The sequence below is a fragment of the Heloderma suspectum genome, chromosome 1, assembly GCF_057233095.1.
Source record: "Heloderma suspectum isolate Gila_16-S chromosome 1, 16-S_ref, whole genome shotgun sequence".
Classification (NCBI taxonomy): Eukaryota; Metazoa; Chordata; class Lepidosauria; order Squamata; family Helodermatidae; genus Heloderma; species Heloderma suspectum.
This window is the reverse complement of record NC_139458.1, coordinates 131,222,118-131,243,112: the sequence shown is the minus strand read 5'-3', so window position 1 is coordinate 131,243,112 and position 20,995 is coordinate 131,222,118. Positions and strand designations below refer to the sequence as shown.

General features: G+C 41.3%; 1 protein-coding gene across 8 annotated transcripts in view; it reads left to right on the top strand.

Annotated features, from left to right (window-relative positions):
* The window catches only part of CPT1A (carnitine palmitoyltransferase 1A), an 80,983-nt gene that overhangs the window by 57,016 nt on the left and 2,972 nt on the right, over positions 1-20,995 (top strand). For all 8 annotated transcript variants that reach the window (XM_084858161.1, XM_084858152.1, XM_084858122.1 and 5 more), the window contains 8 exons: positions 2,507-2,695; positions 3,857-3,962; positions 6,038-6,154; positions 9,916-10,080; positions 13,147-13,281; positions 15,584-15,736; positions 18,284-18,388; positions 19,512-19,604. In XM_084858161.1, the coding sequence (XP_084714287.1) occupies positions 2,507-2,695; positions 3,857-3,962; positions 6,038-6,154; positions 9,916-10,080; positions 13,147-13,281; positions 15,584-15,736; positions 18,284-18,388; positions 19,512-19,604 (1,063 nt within the window). The remainder of the gene's footprint in view (positions 1-2,506; positions 2,696-3,856; positions 3,963-6,037; positions 6,155-9,915; positions 10,081-13,146; positions 13,282-15,583; positions 15,737-18,283; positions 18,389-19,511; positions 19,605-20,995) is intronic.

The following is a 20,995-nucleotide window of genomic DNA, read 5'->3' as shown; positions in this document are numbered from 1 at the left end:
TTCTTTTTCTTTGGGACGTTTTTTGTTGCCGCCTCCTGAACAATGTTGCAAACTTCTGTCCATAGTTCTTCCGGGACCCTATCTACTAAATCTAGTCCCTTAAATCTATTCTTCACCTCCACTGCATATTCATTAGGAATATTAGTGAGCTCATATCTAACTGATCTGTGGGTCTTCCCTATTCTCTATAGTCTGATTCTAAATTGTGCAATAAGAAGTTCATGATCTGAACTACAATCAGCTCCAGATCTTGTTTTTACCGATTGCATAGATGTCTGCCACCTTTGGCTACAAAGGATGTAGTCAATCTGATTTCGGTGTCGACCGTCTGGTGAAGTCCATGTATAAAGTCGTCTCTTAGGTTGTTGGAAGAGAGTGTTTGTTATGTACAGTGAGTTGTCTTGGCAAAATTCTATCAGCCTATGTCCTGCTTCATTTTGTTCTCCCAGACCATGCTTGCCTGTAATTCCAGGTGCCGTTTGACTACCCACCTTAGCATTCCAGTCTCCTGTAATGAAAATAACATCTTTTTTTGGCGTACTATCCAGTAGGTGCTGCAGATCCTCATAGAACTGATCTACTTCTCCTTCTTCAGCATCTGTGGTTGGGGCATATATTTGGATCACTGTGATGTTAAATGGCTTACCCTGAATTCGAATTGAGATCATTCTGTCATTTTTTTGATTGTATCCAAGCACTGCTTTAACCACTTTATTATTAATTATGAAGGCTACTCCATTTCTTCTGTGGTCCTCTTGTCCACAGTAGTAGATCTGGTGGTCATTTGATGTGAAGTGGCCCATTCCAGTCCATTTCAGTTCATTGACACCCAAAATGTCTATATTTAATCTTGACATCTCCCCAATAACCACATCCAATTTGCCCTGGCTCATAGATCTTACATTCCAGGTTCCTATGGTGTGTTGATCTTTAGAACATCGGATTTGTCATTCACCACCAGCACCATCGGCTGCTAGCCGTCCTTTCGGCTTTGAGCTAGCTGCGTCATCACATCTGGGGCTAGTTGAACTTATCCTCTGTTCCTCCCCAGTAGCATTTTGACCATCTTCCGACCTGGGAGTCCCATCTTCCGATGGAATACTGACATATCTCTGGTTGTACTGATCCATTTAGTTTTCATGGCAAGAATACTGGGGTGGGTTGCCGTTTCCTTCCCCAGGGATCGTATTTAGTCTGACCTCTCTGCCATGACCTCTCTTCCCATCTTGGCTGTCCCTTCATGGTTTAGCTCATGACGTCACTGAGGTGCTCAAGCTCCAGCACCACGACAAGGTAACAATCTCCTTTGCTGGAGATACACTCATGATTTACTGCACGTTTCCCTAACAGACTCTGCCATGCCCTGTTTTTTGCCATTATACTTTTATGCACTGCTGTGCAGTCCCATGAGCATGGGGGTGCAACATTTCAGTGGCTGTTTTGTATTTTAGGGGTTCTGTTGTATCTGTCTGTCCCATGTTAGGTTAAAAGTGGGTGTTCTGTGCTCCTTCATTTCCATGCCATCTGTTTGTCAGTTCCCCAGCCTGAGACTCTCGTGATGGTTCATATGAGCAGTACGTGCCTACCCATTGCTCCAAAACGGTGGCCGGAGCGAAGTTGGTCCTCCCCCAAGATTCCCCCGGCCCTTGGGCACCGAGTCCAAAAGCAACCATTGCAAAGATACAAAGCTGAAAAAATGCACCAAAGTGTGATTAAATAAATGAAAACGCCTCTCTGTGCCTCTGTAACTGTGCGGCTTTGAAGGGATGGGGGGAGTAAAGGGGCATCACAGAATGACGCGAGCACTACGCACACCTACAACACGCCTACTGTGTTGCAAAGTCAGTTTGGAGAAGGGACAGATGGCTCGCAACCGCGGGGAAACCAGCAGCAAACCAGAAACATCTCAGCAAAATGCCTCCTTGGAAATCTGCATTTTCTGGGAGAAAACAATAGACGACTGCAAAGTGGTGACTGTGTTGTCTGTCCTGAGGGACCTTGATTTGCAGCTGCCCCGGAGTAAAAGGCTCGTGTCGATGGGGCCTGTGTGTGACTGGTTCCTCTGTGTGTGTGTGTGGGGGGGGTGCGCACGTGTGTGTGTTGGGGCATTGATTTCAGTGAGGGAGGTTATCCTAAATGTTTTTGGCACCAGGGGAAAAATCAGTGGGGGAGCAGGGGGCGGCTAAGGCATTGGTGCGCCACAGGAGAAACTCCCAAGGGACATATGGGGAGGGGGGAGGGGGTTGCCCAAATGTGCTTAAGCCAACACACTGTCTATCTGTATAAACGTGAGAGAGGCTTTGTGTACACATCCATTTTGAGAGTTCCCCAACTCTCAAAGTTGCATTTTTCATATTCAGCATTTGTGGGATCTGTAGTGAGTTTTGTTTCATTAAGCACCACTTTAAATCCGATTTTAAAATTATACTGTCTTTAAGGGGATGACTGCAAGGATAGTTGCATTCACTGACTTTGTATAATGCCTCTATTTACATCCTTGTGGCAGAGTTCCTTGGGCTAAAGCTCGCCAGACATATTTTGCACGTGGAAAGAACAAGCAGTCTTTGGATGCTATTGAAAAGGCAGCTTTCTTTGTGACTTTGGATGACACCGCTCAGGGTTACAGGAAAGAAGAGCCGGTGACATCATTGGACACCTATTCAAAGGCACTTCTACATGGCAAATGCTATGACAGGTACGTTGCGCATGGGAAACAGAAGTTCTTTCACCTTTTTGCATATGTATTCAACTTCCCTTTTTAGTAGTTTAAGACACTTTGTATCTGGAAACATTTATATCTCTTACACTAAGAATCAAAATGGCACAAACAGAACAGCTTTTTTCCTCAGTGATATGTTTATGGATAGCATAATATATTTTGTTACAAACGTTACCAAAGGAGCATTTGAACACTTAATTCATATCTCTTTTTTTAAGTAGGTCTGAGTTAAGGTGAGATACGCGTGTTTTTCCTTCTGAATGTTACGATAGATCGCATTTGATAGAATGTTATGTTTCTAACCTTCAGTGAAGTGTTCCTGGATATATCTACAATTAAGTTTCACATGTTTAACTGTCATTGCTTCGCTCAAAGATTACCAGGAATCAGAGTTTTTGGTGAGGGTGCTGAGACTTCCTTAGCAGCTAGCCCCTTTCCCTTCAGAAAACTGTTCCTTGGGAGAGAGAACTACTAGTTAATTCTGTAGTGTAGATATGCATAAGTGATAACATGTGGATAAAATAAACTTTTTGCCATGCGACTAACCTTGTTCGCTTTTTATTTTTTTGTGGCATCTGATAACAGCCACACACTTCAGCTGCACATGGCCATGGATAGCTGTAATGCTGCTTGCTGAGTTTCATAAGACGATCCACACTGTATGCTTTAATCACTCACTTCGCTTTGGATTTGCTGCTATAAATTTATAGCTGGCTGTCCTGGCCTTTGTTTTTAAGATTATCAAGCCTCTGTGTTCAGAAGTATAATCTTGAAGTAGTCCGCTGTTTTTATGCTGAACACATGGAACCAGCGACAAAGTGTTTCAGCGTGGTATGCTCCCTGTTGAGGATTCCAGCCACTCCCACCCCCAGCAGTCAGTTCATTTAGCATGCCATGCCCGCTGAGCATGACAAGTCCTCACTGGGCTGTTTGGGGAAGGCAGGGTGGGTTTCTCCTGTGGACTTTTTGAACTTCTGCAAACCTCAGAGATCCCTTGGGCCTGTTGATACCTTCCTCTTTTGTAGTGATGGTGGTGTTTTGGCTACATAAAAAGACATAGCACCAGAGAATTGAGATCATTATTACTATATACGAGAAGAAACTTTTTAAATCTATGGAAACTTTTGTCTTTCATAGGTGGTTTGACAAGTCGTTCACTCTTATAGTGTTCAGGAATGGTAAACTGGGCCTGAATACTGAACATTCTTGGGCTGATGCTCCTATTGTTGGACATCTTTGGGAGGTGAGTGCGTGTATATGTCTAGCATATGAACTGGAGGGTTTTTTTTAGGAAAGTTGGATAGGTGAATCCGATTATTTCCCTGTTTTATTTTTGTCTCCAAAACTAGCTCATAGAAATGGTAGCTTTTCCCTTTCTTAACTTTCCCATTCCAAAACAATCACAGCTTTAGAATTAGGAAATAGTCTTCATGACACTGCAGCTAATCAGCAAAATTCTGGAAGTGTCAATGGTAAGACTTTGACACTTGCTTCCTCACCCCCATTATAATATATTGCCAGTTACGTAAGTGAATAAGGTTGACAACCAATGCAGTAATGTTGGCGATTCCCATTTATTCTACATTGTCCAGAACTTTGCATATTAAGGTGAAATACTTCTGAACCTGTTGGTATATAACTTTCAATTAAGCAAACATGTAAGAATGCTCAGCAGGAAGCCTGGACTTCATTCTTTATCTTTATAAATTTATACCTCCCCTTTTATCTAAAAGATCATCAAGATGGCTTACAGTAGATTATATAATTCAGTAAAGAGCTATGGTGGTGGGAGAGCTACGAGGTGCTGGAGGATGTAAAGTAGTGGAGTGGTTAAGCCTAACATTATGCACTTTGGGTTAAAAGTATAAAACTTCTCACACATACATACATTGACACATATTAAACATTTTTTTATATGGATTCCAGCAAGCAATGGCCCCTAGCAGGTAGGAGGCTGACAAATGTGTTCTGCCTTTTAGTCCATGTGCCAGTAGGGATGGACAAACGGGCCCCCCGTCCAGTATTGGCAGGCGCCCACTGAAGCGCTGCCTCCACTCAAGTCCCCCTGGACCCACGCTCGAGCCCCCACAAGCTCGCCAAGCCACCCACACTCACCCTGGATCCTGTCTGTGAGTGCCTGCCATTTTGCTGCACTTATTTTTACAGGGAAAAAGGAGGTCATAAAAATGTGCATATTTAAATATGCACCAATTCAGGCTGGGAAAGCTTGATATATGCAATATTAGAGGAGTAAATGGGCATTTATGCCTCTAACATTGTATAGATCAGCCTTTCCCAGCCTGAATTTGTGCATATTTAAATATGCACATTTTAATGACCTTTTTCCCATAAAAATAAGCGAGCGAGGCCAGAGGCTCCGCAGTCTGGGGGCGAGGGGGAGCCCGACGGACTCCCTGACCCAGTTGGGTGTCCGCACCATCCTTATGTGCTAGAACAAAAATTCTTACCATAAGTAATGACTGTGATTGGGGGGGGGGCAAGGTCTACACCCCAAGAGATGCAAAGCAGGCAATAGACTTGCAATAATCATGTGGTTTTGTGTGTAATCACAGTTTATGTAACCTCACCCAGGGCTGGTCCAGTCATGCAAAGAGGTGAAGTGACCCACTTAAGGCAAAACCAGCAAGGGGGTGGAATACAAGAACCAGAGTGCTTTGTGTGGTTACCCACATCCCCAGTGCAGTGTCCTTTGTGATATGCCACATCATCACTTCTGTGATGCTTTGGGCACCAGGCACTGTCAAGCATATTGTCACCATGCCATTAATAGCCAAAATATGTATAAAGGAATAAGTAACTGGAGGTGTGCACCCAAAACTAAGTTTTGGCCTGCCCCAGATGATATGCCCCAACCCTCTGTGAGATACCACAGCCTCACGTTTGGCCCAACACTTCAGTAGGACGCAAGAGACACTGTCAGGCATGGCACCCTCATGCCAATAATAACTGCTTAGAGATAACTGAAGTGACCTCTAAATACATGACATTTCCATGTTAGTGCTAAATCTGTATTCTGAGACCTTGGTTACTTCATACTCTCCATCAGAAGAGACTGAAGTGCACCTAAACATAGCTTAATATGAAATGTTGGAGGAACAAGATTAGGATTTTAGAGATCAAAATACAAATAAGTTCAATAAAATACCAATTTTTATCAAGGGTTTGCAGATAAACTTTTCCCTTCTAGATTTGATGCTTAATTCTAGGTGTTTAAACCTGCTTATTTCCTGTTGTACAACAGTGTATTCACAGTGCATGTAACAATGTGATTATCTTTTTTCCTCCGCTGCTCTCCAGAATGTCATGTTTTCTGACTGTCTTGAACTGGGCTATACAGAAGATGGGCACTGCAAAGGAGAAGTTACTTCAGGCATTCTTATGCCTACCAGACTGCAGTGGGAAATCCCTGAAGAAGTAAGTGCATAGCCACCTCCGGTTTGGTATTACAGTTTGCATCCAGTTGGTATTCCTCCGCTGGTGGAAGGCTCTTTGATCTGAAATGGATTTCCATCGGTGGAACAGGGAGGTGATTTTCTGTGACTCCCAGCCACCTCTTTCACTGTTCTGAAGGGTCCCCCAATTCTCTGGAGCAGATTTGGAGGAGTGCGGGCACAGAGGGCTGCAGAAGGGAGGGGAATCCCCACCGTCCCCATTTCATTGACAGAAGCCTCCACTGGATCAAACAGCCTTCTGTCAGCAGAGGAACACCAATTCGTTACAACCCAATAACTTTTACCCTACTGACTGTAGTGCACATCTGTACATTTTTCAATAAAGATACTTATTGTCTAATTAGTACTTAAACTAGGGTGTGTCCAGATCAGTAAGTATTCATGACTCTGCTACAGAAAAGCACACTATGATGTGGCACATTGAAAAACATATTCTGTGATCTGTGAGTGCATAGCACTTCACTGCCAAGCTTTTGATGTGCAAAAGCTTGTACCTCATTAAAGAGGTACAGAACTTCTCACAGTTCTCAGGACATAGATCTCTCATTAACTTCTCCAGACCATTGTCCCTATTATCAGAATCTTGTGCCCACAACTGAGGATAAAGCATATATATATGGGAAGAATTCAGAAACTAGTACTAGGACAGTGAGACGGGATAGGGAGACAAATAGGGATGTTAGAGAATTCCGCCATGGACTCCAGTGAGGCCGGATCCTTTAGAATCTGGCCCCCCGGAGTTCGTGGCAGAACAGAGCAATCCCCCCCGCCACCCCACGAAACCTTCCTGGGACGGTCCCTACCTTTTGTTGGCCGTCCGCTACCCTCGTCTGCGGGTGCGAATGGCGGCCCCAGTCTGCGGCCGCCATTTCCCTCGCTACGTTAGCCGTGATAGGCTATGTAAATACTTACGTAACCTATCACGGCAACGCAGGGACACAAATGGCGGCCACTATGGCAGCCGCCATTTGCAGCCGCAGCCCGGCAGCGGACAGAGGTCCGGCTGCAGGCGGCCCCGGCCGGCAGCTCTGCAGACTTGCCGTGGAGTGGAGCCAGCCAAGGAGGATTCCGGGGGGAGGGACAGATTGCCTCCCCCCCACCGCGGATCCCCAGAACGGAGCCAGGTAAGGGATTCATACATCCCTAGAGACAAATTCAAATGAGATGGGGCGAGTGCTGGTCTGGACCCATCCATATTATCTGTTAGATCATAATCAGAACAACTGGAAAACTGAATAACACAAAGTATAGTCTAATGGGAAACATGGATATGCATCTCGATACTCCTTCTATATGTTTGCTATTCTATTCTATTTGTTCAGAGTTTGGGTATTCTTTCTCTAGCCAATGGGAAGCTGGTTTGAAAAAAAAGATGACCCTGGGCTGTACTCAGAAGACTAGTTTCTCCCCTGGACTACTTTCCCCAGGGCTGGTTTCTCCTCTTGGCAAGCAGAAGAATTGGGCCAGATCCACATTACACTGTGTGTACCCACAAAAACTGTAACGTGAAGTTGTTAAACATCTATTTAACACAATGAATCCAAAGTATGCATTTTAACTGCTTCAGATGTATCAGGTGTGACATGCATTGTCTACCCACTAAGACAGTTAATATATGACGTGACCCTAAGATCTCTGGCTCTTGCCCAGCAAGAGTGGCACAAACCAGACCAGGGGACTGAAAAAAAGTAATATAAAAGGAAGGCACCAAGATCAGCTGGATATGGATTTGTGTCCACTCACAACTAGTCTTAAAAAGACAGAGGTCCCCAGATGTCTAGTGCAGAGGCAATTCAGAGTCTAGTGCTTTTTCAGAGTTAGCTTGTTAATTTATTAAGAAAAGTATGTGTTTTATAACCATCTGTTTTTAGAAGAAATGTCACTACTTGCTAATAGGTCAGGAACCAGAGAGACATCTAGGTGGAGTGTCCACTCAACATATGGCATGTATCACACAGACCTAGCTGAGGGAAGAGCGGGAACTGTGTCTCACCCAGCTCAGCCTGCCAGGTTGTTCTGTGATACCACAAACTAGGGTTGGGGGGCAGGGAGGTGGAGTGGCAGCAGTCTAGGAATTCTGTCTCATTAACCAGATGCTCCATCCAACAGTCCACTAATTTTGAGTGCATGTTGCTGCAGTTGGGTTTTGGGGATAGTGTTGGTGTAACATCCACCCCCTGGTCAACAGTCTGCCTGAGCTAGCCAATCAGAGGTCTGCTGTTGGTTCAACCAAGGCTTCTTTTACTGGGGGATTTCAATGATTATGCTACGGTTCCTCAGTTGGGAGTGGCTCAGGATTTCATGTATGTCACGGCAACCATGAACCTGTCTCAACTAGTACCTGGCCCTATGCATGCATGCAATTCTGTTCCAGAGGAGTATGCGCTCTGAAGGTGGAGGAGTTACTTTGACTCCATTGTCATGGACAGATCACTTATCTGCTTACTGTAGACTGGCTGCTGGTATACACCTCTGCTGGGTGGAGGACCTGTTAAAATGGTCTGCCTCAACTTTTTTCCCCAGGGGCCATCTACATAAGCCTTTTACTCCGGGGCAGGTGTGAGTTGAGGTCCTTTTGATTAGATGATGCAGTTGCCGCTTCACAGCCATCCGTGATTTTCTCCTGGAAAATGCGGATTTCCGAGGAGGCATTTTGCTGTGATGTTTTTGGTTTGTTGCAGGTTTCCCATGATTGCGAGCCATCTGTCCCTTCCCCAAACTGAGTTTGCATTTTACAGTGGGTGTGTTGTAGGTGTGCATAGTGCTTGCATCACTCTGTGACGCCCCTTTACTCCCCCCATCCCTTCGCAGCTGCGCAGTTACAGAGGCACAGAGAGGCGTTTTCAACTATTTAATCACACTTTTGCACATTTTTTCAGCTTCGTATCTTCGCAACGGTTGCTTTTGGACTCAGTGCCCAAGGGCTGGGGGGTCTTGGGGGAGGGCCAGCATTGTTCCGGCCACCATTTCAGAGCGATGGGTAGGCACATACCACTCATTCTTGTGAGTGTGAACCATCACAAGAGTCTAAGGCTGGGGAACTGACAAACAGATGGTGTGGAAATGAAGGAGCACAAAACACTCACTTGTTAGGTAAAAAGGGACAGAAAGCCACAGCAGAGCCCCTAAAATACAAAACAGCCACTGTAGTGTTGCACCCCCACACTCACAGGACTGCACAGCTGCGCATTTAAGTATAATGGCAAAAAAAGGGCACAGCAGAGTCTGTTAGGGAAGTGTGCAATAAACCGCAAGCGTATACCACCAGAAGCTACTTTGAAGCTGAAATGCTGCACAGTTGCAATGGGGTGGGGGCTGAAAGCGGTGCCATGTAGATGGGGCCCCAGAATTCACTGAAAGGGACAATTTTGTAATATACTAACTTTTTGATTTTGGTTATCTTTTCATTAAACTGACTGAAGTAACTATCCAGCAATGATTGATAAAATTTGACTGGGGTGAAGGGCAAGGACTAGAAGCAATTGTTTTGTGATGCAGAACAACCCAGAATGTATAAATCTTAATAAGAGACTTGAGCTAGCATTTTTACTAGTTACACAGCAAAGTTTCATTTATGTGAACTTCAGGTAATTGTGTCATTCTTTTTTTAAAATAAACTTCAAAGGCAAGATAGTATTGCTAAGCCAGAATACTTAATTTTCATCATCTTAATTCTGTGGTACTACTTGTGTAATATAATACTTAACATCACTACTGTTTTAGTGCCAAGAAGTGATTGAGGCATCTTTGGCCATTGCAAGGCCTCTAGCAGAGGATGTGGATTTTCATTCATTTCCTTTCAACACATTTGGGAAAGGATTAATGAAGAAAACAAAAACTAGTCCCGATGCGTTTGTGCAACTTGCGCTGCAGCTTGCTCACTACCGGGTATGTATCATCAACGTTTTATTCTGTTTTAGATACTTGTTTTTAAAAAGGTATAGAAATTCTGATCCTGAATAAAAAATAAACTTCTGAGAGAGCTTTGGTCTAACCTGTGCTACTATTTCAATGTGACTTGTATCAGACTTAGATTGCTTCCACACTAGAACCCTTTAACTCTGCTGAGGAATTGCATTTCCACATTTATCTAGTAGTAGGAGTGGAAAGGTGATTCCAGAATGCACTATTTATATCATTATTTTATCAAGCCGTGCCTTTCCCAGTTGTGAAGATTCTTCTGTAATGTCTACTCACAACTAAGTCCTGTTCAGCCAAAGTCCCCTGCAATGTTAAGACGTACCCATCCACTTTTAGCCCTTCTTATAATTTCCTGTTCAGTGTGGCTGGGAGATGAATTGTGTCTTAATTAGTATGCTTCTGTTCACCCGTGGTAGGTGCTTTAATTACTGATTTTATGTTCTTTTTTCTTCATAACAAAATAGTGCCATTTCCTTTTAAAGGGGAAATAATTCTGCAAGAAAACTACTACTTAAAATGCTGCCCCTGCTGCCCCCACTAGGGATGTCTGTCACTGGGAAATCCAGTTCTTTTTCAGGTTGACGGAGTTCCATACCATGTACAACTCACTTTGTGTCTGCAAGCCAAGCTGCAGGCTGTTCCTCAGATACTGGGAACTTTTTTGCAATTTTGCAGTGGGGGGGGGTTCTGCAATTTGCGCAGATTTCTGAGCAGATTGCACAAATTACACAGATTTGGCCATAACTTGCATAATTTGCAAAAATTCAGCCATAATTTGCACAAATTACAGAACCTCCCCCCCCCCCAATGCACAAAATTCCAGAAAATATACAAATGGGTCCAACTCGCTGCAGTTCAACTCGGGCGCCGCAGCAGGAAACGAAATGAAGTATGGGGGGTCGAGCCTAGAAAACCCATTGAACTCCACCCCAAATGGATTTCTCTGACATCCCTAGCCACCACCAACCCTCTCCCCAGGAGGAACAGAAACTGATGAAGGAGCAATTCCTTACTAATCCCCCAGCCATATTGATTGGGAAGAAACGGGCTGAATTTGCAAACAGGAAGCCTTTTGATTAAAGGCACAGTAGCCCTGAAAAGCCTCAATAGTGCTTTCCCTTTCCTCACCGGACACTGGTGCTGCAGTTGCATTTTAATGTGTGGGAAAAAAAGTCTGAAAAACCCACAATCCCTAAACATGGATTCTACAAAGGCAGACTTGGGGATGTTGGAGGAATCTGGTTTGAGGCTCAAGCTCAGCAACGTGTCACCAGCTCGGCCCCCCAGATGTCAGCTCGCAACACCCTCCCCAAGCTTGCCTAACTTGGCACACACCAAGTCAGGCAAGCTCATAGTCCTCTGCTTGTCCACGAGCCACCATTTTACATAAAATTGTGGGTATGCCTTTTACGGAAATCGCCATTTTGTGCAAAATGACGGCCATAAATAGTGCGATTTACACAATATTGCAGGTGCAAGTGGTCTAATTAGACCATTTATTTCTACAATGTTGGAAGCAGGATGCCACGTGCTGGGTACCTGCAGACCATCCAGCAGCTTGACCTGTGTGCCCACCAGGGCTGGGCAAGCAGCAGAGGTCCAGTGAGCAGTGCACGAGGCAGGCATGGGAGAGTTCACCGATCCCCAGCTAGACTCTCCTCTTTCAAGTCTCGGAGAAGGCCTCAGTGGATTCAATGAAGCAGGTATATATGGGTGGTCTAATCTATATTTTGCTTTTTGAAATGCTTTTGACCGAGTTCCTGCTTGAAGGATCCTAAAGAGACTTAGCAGTCAGATGATAAGCACGGGCAAAAGATAATAAGTTAAAGATAGGAAGCAGACAGAATAAATGCACTTTTCACAAAGAAGGGATGTAAATAATAGAAATCTATATTGGGAATCATGCTACTTACCTCAAATGTTTGGAACTGGTAAATAGTGAGATAACCAGGTTTGCAGATGACACTATTAACTATTCAGGACGATAAAACCACAAAGGATCTCTTCAAACTGGGTGACTGACTAACAGAACAGCAGATGGGTTTAAACATAAGAGAGTGTGGATCAGTGATCATTGGGTCTAAAAGATCCAAACTTCACATACAGGTTGAGGTGGTCTTCAGTTGGCTCTTATACTATAGTAAAGCATCTTGCAGTAGTTCACTGAAAAGATCACCTCAGTGTACTGCAGCATGACAAAGTTAAATATAGTTTTGAAAACTGTTGCAGATAGACGAGACATAAAACAGCAAACCTGTGCACACTTCCTTGGAATTAAGCCCTGTTGAAGTAATTGGAACTTAACTGCTGAATAACATGCATAGGATGCCATACATCTTCCTTCACATGCATACCAAGCTTCGTGGGGGCCAGTTTCATGTGGATCCATGCAGCTCTGTGTGTGAGAGTGTATCACCATTACATGGGTAGGGTAGGTTGGGACTGATTGGGTCTTTGTACCCAAACAGCAACACAATGATATGTCCGAGAGACTCACATAATCTCTCCCATCACACTGTTGTCGTATGAATTTTTTCTCTCACACATATACATCCCCACCACCACCACCATCTCTCTCTGCAGACACCTATGCAACTTGGTTAGTGTGTGTGTGTGTGCATGTGCGCGCATGTGTAAAAGCTTCCCATGCTTCTAGCAGAGGTTGTTGGGAACAGCACAGGGAACACTGAAAGGAATAGCACCATCAGATGCTCAAAACAAAGAGTAAGACGCTCTAAATGGATCCTATTGAATCATTAATTTGGCATATAACATTTGAGAGTGCTGATTGTAATGTTTGTCAATCTTCCCCTGGTGCCCTTCAGATGTTTTGGGGTTCAACTCTCATTGGCCCCAAGCAGTACAGCCAACGGTCAGGAATCTGGGGAATTGTAGTCCTAGACATCTGGAGGGCACCAGGTTGGGGAAGTCTAGTTTATGTTAATGCAATACATGGTGTGACATATACACAGTATTTTTCTGACTTCGAACCTGCTGCTTGTATCTAAATCACATTCTGCATTTTTGTTTAAGGACATGGGAAAATTTTGCTTAACATATGAAGCATCTATGACCCGCCTATTCAGAGAAGGTAGAACAGAAACAGTTCGTTCATGTACTGTCCAGTCATGCAAATTTGTGCAAGCTATGGATGACTCAGCTGAAAGTGTGAGTTAAATGTGGCAATAAATTATAGCTTTAACTTTATTTGCATGTAAGTGTTTATCATTGGATGCAGCCTCTTAGGAAAAAGATAGCAAAAACTACACTCATGTTAAGATGAATTCTCAAATAAGATGTTGGAAAAAGGTTTCAGTTGTCTTTCTGTAGAAGAATTAAAAATATATAAAAGCAGAGCAGTCGCTGGGAGAAACAGCAAACACTTAAGACCATATAATGTTGCTGCTGCAAAACCCAACTTTTAGCTTTATCTAATGTTTAGATAAATGTTATGCCTTCTCCCTTCTAGATGGATCATAGTAAATACGGTAAGGATGTTGTGATATACCATGTTATTTTGCTTCTGAAAAATATGTTGAAACAAATGTTTGTAAGCTTCTATAATCATATGGCCAAGTATAAAAATATAGAGATTTCTGACTGGTGCCACCTGGCGATCACCGATAGAAAACTAGCTGAGATAAATTTGGAAAAACATACAGCTCTTTACTGAGATCATGTTAAAAGCTTACATCATAATTATTGGCTCTTTCAAGTTGTAATCTTTTTTGTTCCAGTAATTAAATAGGTTATGAACATTTTTCTCAATTCTAAAGCAGCGTTTAAATCTTGCACTTATCTATTTAAAGCATTTTGTACTGCTCTTCGTTCTGTGTGGAATTCCAGGGCAGTGTAAAGTCAATTAAATCACAACTTGTGTTAGCCACAGGCAATGTTAAGTCATGGCTTTCTTTTAACGAGTGTGTAATTCCAAATAATAGGTGAGGAAAAATTATATTGCTCAATATGCCATAGAAATGCAAAATATAAACTGTTTCCATACATTTTCCCTATTGCAACTTTTTTTCTAATGTGTGAGCACTAGAATACTGCCAAGCATTACAAAGTCATAGCATGAGGATTATGACCTCATAGAGGTCTCATCAATTGTAGGGATGCTGGAGAAATCCACAATGGATTCAGATGAGATCGGATTTCTGTGAATCTGACCTGCAGATTCCACAGTGAGCTGGCTTTTTCTGAGTTGCCCAAATTCTGGAGAATTGCAGACCATTTTTTTTTTTTTTACAGGGCGCGTGCATGTACGTGTGCGTGCAAGTGTGCACTTGCGTGAATGCACATTTGCAAACAAACGCAATTGTCATACAAAAAATCCAATTCAGTCAATGAGTGGACAACAGAATGAGACACCTGACAATCTGTGAAACGCAGACAGAATGGATTTAACAAAATCCATACATCCCCTAATCACATGTGAATCTCTTTAAAATATTAATAAATAAAATGGCATGGTAGCTGTGTTTCTAGAAAGATGTTTTGCTACAATTTTCTTACTATAGTTTTCTTGCTGTCATTACTGCAGTCACCATGGTAAATTTCTAATAGCTCAACTACTTTGGATGGATCAATGTCTTGCATAAATTGTGTTCTCAGAAGAGCTAGTATGCTACTTTTATATAAACACTGTACACATTCTCCATGCTTTGATTAGCCAAAATCTAAAGTTTATAATGCATGAGTTAGCTGTTACTACTTATTTGTAGCCATTATGTGAAGCAGTCATTTTGTCATTCTATTCTGAAATATTAAGAGACTCCTTTATGAAGGGATCCATTAATTTATTAAGTTAATATAGTTTTCATTTGTATTTTGCCTATTGATACTCCCAAAGATGCACATAGAAATGTGTTACTTATTTAATATATTCCTGAATTGTCCCTGCACTCAGTGAATGCTTGAAGCAATATATAATAAAGCCATAAAAACAGTAAAACTCCATTTCAAACAAAAACTAAAACAAAACAGATAAAATAACATTATAATAAAACAGAGGAATCTTCTAAAATCAAACAGCACCATTAATGAGCAAAAGCTTGGTGGAACAGTATAGTTATTTACCAGCTATCCAAAGACTAATAATGAGGGTGTCAGTCTAACCTCCCTGGGAAGGAAGTTCCACAACCAGGGTGCTGCTACACCAATATATGTGTATGTGGAACACTGCTCTTCTCTGATACCCCATCCTTTAACCCATACTACCCCACCATGTGAATCTCAGGAGAATTACTCAAACATCCTCAGGAGTTTAATTTGTAGTACAATTGTAGTGATGGTATGCTACAGGTGGAGAACGTTGGAAGCAGGGAGTGGGTGGGGTGCTCTGCTTGTCTCTCTGTACCCATAATGGGGCTTTTGCGGTTGGGGCCGTGCTCTGTCCTTTTCTAGGCTTTCAAGTTATTTTAATGCTATTTTAAAATGGAAATCTTGGATTTCTCCCCTTAATCTTCAGCTTGAAAAGAAGTGTGCACTTTTCAAAGCAGCTGCTACTAATCATCAGCACTTGTATCGTCTTGCCATGACTGGTGCTGGCATTGACCGCCATCTTTTCTGCCTTTATGTGGTGTCCAAATACCTTGCTGTTGAATCTCCTTTCCTTAAAGAAGTAAGTATAATATGAAAACTGTATGGGTGTGAATACATAGAAAAGGCAGATTTCTGGCTTCCGGCTGGGACCAATGTCGCTCTGGCAGCTTCCCACGGGTCTCTGTGGGAGCTTTCTCAAACAGCTTTTTAAAAGGCTGAGAAACCTTTTCATCTCCCCCCTGGAATTGAAAGGGGGGGGCAAGGCAGTAGCCCTGGACAAAATCTTGGAGAAAAGTAAACCCCACAAGATAGTTGGGGGGCTGGATTCCAGGATTATCTTCCCAGAGCTTTACCAACGCAAAAAGCTGTACTGAGACTCCTATTTTATAGGAGAAAACGGAGCTGACGTGTTTCATAATAATATATGCTTTAAGAAATATCAACAACCTTTGAGGGATGATTTAAGAAACGTTAACAGTATTTGAGAACATCTGAGGACCTGTAAGATCTGTTTGAGAGAAACATGTCTGCGCCGAGAAGAAAGGAGCCAGTATCTACTCCCCCCACATCCTCTGTGTCAAAAGCCTCGATAACAGAAGATACAGAGGAATTATTTACGCTGATAAAGACTTTATCTTCGCAATTTACGGAACAAGTCAAAAGGCTGGATTTAATCCAGCATTCCATCACCGCCCTGCAAGGAGCTGTAGATTTAATTAATGCGTCACGGCAAAAAATGGAGATGAAAATTAATGAGCTTGAAGACCGAGTGGCAGGAAATGAAACTACGACACAAATTTGTTTTACAATATTACTTAAAATATCCTGCTACACTTTGTATTGTGTCTGAAGGTCCGATGAAGAAGTTTCCAAATCATGAAATGGCGGAGGCATGGCTTAACGTAAAAATGCGTGAGAATTCTGTTACAAGCCCATGAACTGGAATCTTTAAACAAGCTTTGTTAACTGTTTGTGTTTAGTCTACATGATCCAGGCTAATTCAGAAGATAAATGATTATATTTATATTGGTTTACTCTCTTTCATCTTTTATTTTTTCTTGCTTTTCTTTATATAATTTTATTTTAAAATAGATAATATATCTAGTATAAAATATATTACTGATGGTTGAAGGTTTATATTAAGTTTTATTATTATATAATACTATATATATATATATATATATATATATAATATAATGTTTATTACTAATAATATAGGCTTTGGGGAATGAATTGTAGACCTGTTTCTTTGATATAAGATGATATGATATAGAAATGTAAGGTTGTTTATTAAACTGTAAGATTGTTAAGGTTATAGATACAGTTTTTAAAATAGAATGGCATCGGAGGCCGGGGGGTGTTGGAGTTTAAACTCAATTCTTTAAGGGGGAGGGGGGGAGGGGAGGGAATTTTTCTTTTTTCTTCACTTCCTTTCCTCTTTCCTCTTCCCTTTTCCCTTTTTTTTCTTTTTTTCCTCTTTTTTTTCTCTCTTTCTTTTCTCTCTTTCTTATTGTGGTGTCCTCATCAGAATATTGTACTGTTGGGAAATTGAAGTATTGCTTAGGTTGTTGGTAATTTTGGTATTATTTCATTTATAAAAATAAAATAAATAAAAATATATTCCAAAAAAAGAAAAAGAAAAGGCAGATTTCTGGAAATTGAAACATGAAAAAAAAATTCAATGGGTTCAAAAACAATTATGGTAAAAATTAAAATATATGCAGTGCTTTAAAACATAGTATATCCATGAAATTTAAAGGCATAAATGTATTAAATATAAATGCAAAAGTACAAATAGTGCTGGGCCAGTTGGACAGATAGTCTAACCTGGTGTAAAGCAGCCTCCTATATGCTTTAATTTTGTTCAAATAAGAATTACAAATACATCCAGTGTTGAGAGAAATCTGGAAGCTATTGTTCCCTAGTTATAGCTTGGATTTGCTAACTATAAAAATACGACTAAAAATGTTGAAAGTAGAAACTGAAGGAATATTTTATGGTCTGGGTTTAGAAAGATTAGCCTGGATCCAATGAACCGTGCAACTCATTCTGAATACCCTAGGAGACTTGGTGCTTGTGTTTCTCAAATAGCAGCCCTCCTTGCCTCATGGCAAACCTGTTTTGAAACTGAGGGAGATATAAAAGCAATTTGTGACATGGCTATATTAACTACAGACAAAATTAGCAATACTGAATATAATAAATTCTATCTTGCATCCTGAGAACCCGTTTCTCTTCTTTGTGATTTACTTTGGATGCTCACCTTCTGTTTTCTTGAAAATGTAAAGCAGACAGCTTTGCCTTTTGCAAAGACATATTGATACTGCAGGGCATCAATATGGCCTGCAGTTTAGCAGTCATGACTCATGTGCAACCTCCATTCATTCCAGTGTACATGTAAGTGTAGTGGTAGCAGCATTGCTTGCTGACTTGTTCTGCTAGCAATATTTCCATTCCCTTGCTGGGAAATTGTGGTCCCAATAGTTCCAAGGGAAAATGTTTGCAGAAGAAGAGATGGATTATTTGCTAGAATTGCAAGTGATGATCTCTGGATTCAAAACAGCCGTTTTACCACTGCTTGCAAACTGTTAAATGTGCTCTTCCTTATACCTTTTCCCTCTCTCAGGTTTTGGCAGAACCCTGGAGACTTTCAACCAGTCAGACACCCCAACAGCATATTGATTTGAAGAAGAATCCTGGAATGGAGTCCAGTGGTGGAGGCTTTGGACCAGTAAGTTGAATGGTATTAAGACAGGCCAGCATCACTGATCTACTTATGACAATATACCTCTCTAGTGTAGCAGTAACACAACTGCAACATGTTCTGTGATTGGCATGACACACAGTGTCCCTGGCATCATGTGCTGACACAGCAAGTCATAAAATCATGATGTTTGTAAATCTTAAGATTTAATTTCTATAAGGAAAAGAACTACTATAGTGGTTATGCAAATGAGCTGTTAGCTGGGAAGCCCCAATTCAAATCTTACCTTAGCCACAAACTTGATGCAAGGTCTTTGGAAACTCACTATTCTCTTTGCCTCATTGCCTACCCAATTTATAATATCAAGATAGTAATACGATTACCCAACTGGGTAGTAGTTATAATTTCTGAGTATTCAGTTAACCCCTCCCACCAGTGGAACAGCTTCTGACAGCGGAACAAAAAAAGGAGTAATTCTCCCCTACAGCCCCCCACATGCCCTCAAAATCTGCTCTGCGGGGTTGAAGGGACTCTTCAGAGCAGATGGGGGGTGGGGGAAAGGGAGAGAAGGGGAAGTCTGATTGCATGAGAGGACTTCCACTTGCAAAATGTTGGTTTTCCTCCATTGTAGGTGAAACACTTTTCTAACTTGAAGTATTTATATAGCACATTATTTAAATAAACCCACCTAAAGGGTTCTGCAAACATACTTTCTAGCAACTTTCCTTATATTGGGTTATATTGAAACCCAGACAAACTGTGGTTACTCTTAACTATGGTTTACCAAAACAAGCCAACTTCAAACCTTGGTTTATGAAGCTGGCTTGTTTCAATAAATCATAGTTAAGATTAACCACAGTTTATGTTTTGAAAGCTAAGCTGTGGTGAATTGGAAATGGAAGCAAAAGCTTCTGATCTCCTCACAGCTGTGCCAGAGGTGAGGGGAGTGGAGATGAATCTCACACTCCCCTAGACTCATTCCCATAATTATAAACCAGTCTATATTGTAACCGAACAGAGCTTAACTGTCTTCGTTGGAACACTTTTAAAAATATATGGAGCATTCCTTAGTGGATTTTAAAAGATAAAAGCCTTGGGTTTTATATGAATGTATATCAAAACTGAGGCATTCTAAATGTATTTTCGACAGGTTGCTGATGATGGTTATGGTGTGTCTTATATAATTGTGGGTGATGATCTCATCAATTTCCATGTATCCAGCAAATTTTCCTGCCTTGAAACAGTAAGTTTTTCATTACATTTAAAGCTAATCATCTTGTTCTGTGTGAATAACAAATAGCCTCATTTTTTTTTGTTAGGGATACTGTTGTGCTTGGAATGTATTTTACTCTTTATACATACCAAAAGGTTGAATCAGCAAGATTATGTAGAATATAAGCTCCTTGTTTTTAAAAATATATCTGGTATTTATGGATACTGTGCTTTACTGTTCCTAATAAATATGTGCACATTCTAATTGTACTGAGCAGTCACTATTTGGAATCAGGTAGGCTTATTGCATACAGTGAGTATTGTACAACTTGTCCTCTCTTAAAAAAACACTTTTTTTTTCATTTCCCCCCAAGCTTTGGAACTGATCTATCTTAAGCGACTTTCTAGATAGTGGCTCAGTTCAGTAGATCCCTGAACCTATGACATTCATATAAGTGAAGAGAAAGTTGTCATTAGCTATCTTATCCCTCGATGTGCTGAAAGCATTTGATATATTGGAATGGGGCTTCATATCTGGACTCATGAAAAAACTAAATATAGGACAATTATTTCATGAAAGCGATAAGTCAGTTTATCACAAATCAAAATTTATGGTGAGGGTGAATGGATTTGATTCAGAAAAACTTCTTCTGAATAGAGGAACAGAATAGGGCTGCCCCTGTCACCCCTGCTGTTCTCTCCCTAGAATCTCTGGCAGTTATTAGAGGCTTAGAAATAAATGGCCAGATACATAAAATCCAACATGTTTGTTGTTGATGTCAGAGTACACCACAAATCATAAAGAAGCCTTGCCATAATTAATGAGAGATATCAACAAGTATGGAGCAGTGGTAAGATTACATATTAATTATAGAAAATTGGAATATTATATATACATATTAAACCCAAAGTTCAACATGAAATTCAAAGTCATTTGGGCATTCCAACATTTCATAAATAATTTAAATACTTAGGAATAATTATTTCAAAAAATTTAAATAAACTCCATCAGTTAAATCTACGTCTAGTGATCAGGCAAATAAAAAGGATATGAAAAGCCAGTGTGGTGTAGTGGTTAATGCATTGGACTAGGACTTGGGAGATCTGGGTCCTAGTCACCACTTGCCCGTGAAGCTTTGGGGACTCTCAGCAATCACGGACTCTCAGCCTAACTTACCTCACAGGGTTGTTGTGAGGATAAAATGGAGCGGAGGAGGAAAACCATGTAAGCCGCCTTGGGTTCCTCACAAGGGGAAAAAAGGCAGGATATAAATGTAATAATAAATAAATAAATAAATAAAAGATGGTCTTGGGTACATTTAACTGTTATGGGTAAGAGGATTAGTGCTAGCAATTAGATCAAGGGGAATAGGGAGAGCCAAGTATCCATAAATATTACTAAGCAAATTAATTAAGAATGGT